Source organism: Lipotes vexillifer, unplaced genomic scaffold, assembly GCF_000442215.2.
Source record: "Lipotes vexillifer unplaced genomic scaffold, Lipotes_vexillifer_v1.1 scaffold3102, whole genome shotgun sequence".
NCBI lineage: Eukaryota > Metazoa > Chordata > Mammalia > Artiodactyla > Lipotidae > Lipotes > Lipotes vexillifer.
In genome coordinates this window covers 154712-155405 of record NW_006778806.1, presented here as the reverse complement: position 1 = coordinate 155405, position 694 = coordinate 154712, and the positions used below count along the sequence as shown (strand labels likewise).

The window sequence follows — 694 nt, the reverse complement described above, 5'->3', positions numbered from 1 at the left end:
AACGGGGGCTAGCCGGACAGACGATGGACTGGACGGGGAGGGGCCAGGCGGGGTATGCAGGCGTAGGTTTGAAGGGGCAGAGAGTCGCCGGCAGTCCGGGAGGAGCACCCGCCCGCGCGCTGCGGGGCTGAGCCGTCGGGGTACGTCCCCCGGTAGCCGGACGCTGGCCCCTGCGTCTCCGGCCTGGTACGCGCGGCGGCGTCCCAGGGCTTCCGGAGGCCAGAGAGGGCTTCCGGAGGCGGAGGGTCGCTCCCGCGTGTCGGTGGCGCCTCCCGGCCGCAGGGGGCACGCTGAGCGCCGCCGCTGACCCTCCGGCGGTTGCTAGGCTGCCATTTGGTGCAAGGGGCTGATTGGTGGGGTCCGGACGAGGAGAGTCAGGTGTCACCGCGATTGAGTCGCGGAGGGCGGACCCCGCGAGGCTCTCAACGCCGATGCGTCCCCGACGCACCGGAAATGTCTCCGCACCGGACAGAACAGACAGCACTCAAACGCCGGGGCACCGCTCATTGGGCAGGAGCTAGAGGCGTGTCTCAGCCTACTCGGTGGTTGGGCGCGGACCCAGCAGAGGCGGCACCTGAGCGGTGACTGGGCGCGGGGACGCAGCTCTCGCGGGGATTGGTCGCGGGGACGCGGCGGCGGCGGCGCGCAATCTGAGACAGGCGGGCGGAGGCTGCATGGGGCGGCGGCGGCGGCG

The 694-nt window shown here is 72.8% G+C and overlaps 1 protein-coding gene across 1 annotated transcript in view; it reads right to left on the bottom strand.

Moving 5' to 3' along the window:
* LOC103073924 (formin-like protein 5) overlaps window positions 1-676 on the bottom strand; it is a 2052-nt gene extending 1376 nt beyond the window's left edge. The window contains exons 1-2 of the mRNA XM_007451957.1: window positions 575-676; window positions 93-326 (exon numbers count right to left, since the gene is read on the bottom strand). Coding sequence (XP_007452019.1) covers window positions 93-326; window positions 575-676 — 336 coding nt within the window. The remainder of the gene's footprint in view (window positions 1-92; window positions 327-574) is intronic.
* Window positions 677-694: the final 18 nt, after the last annotated feature.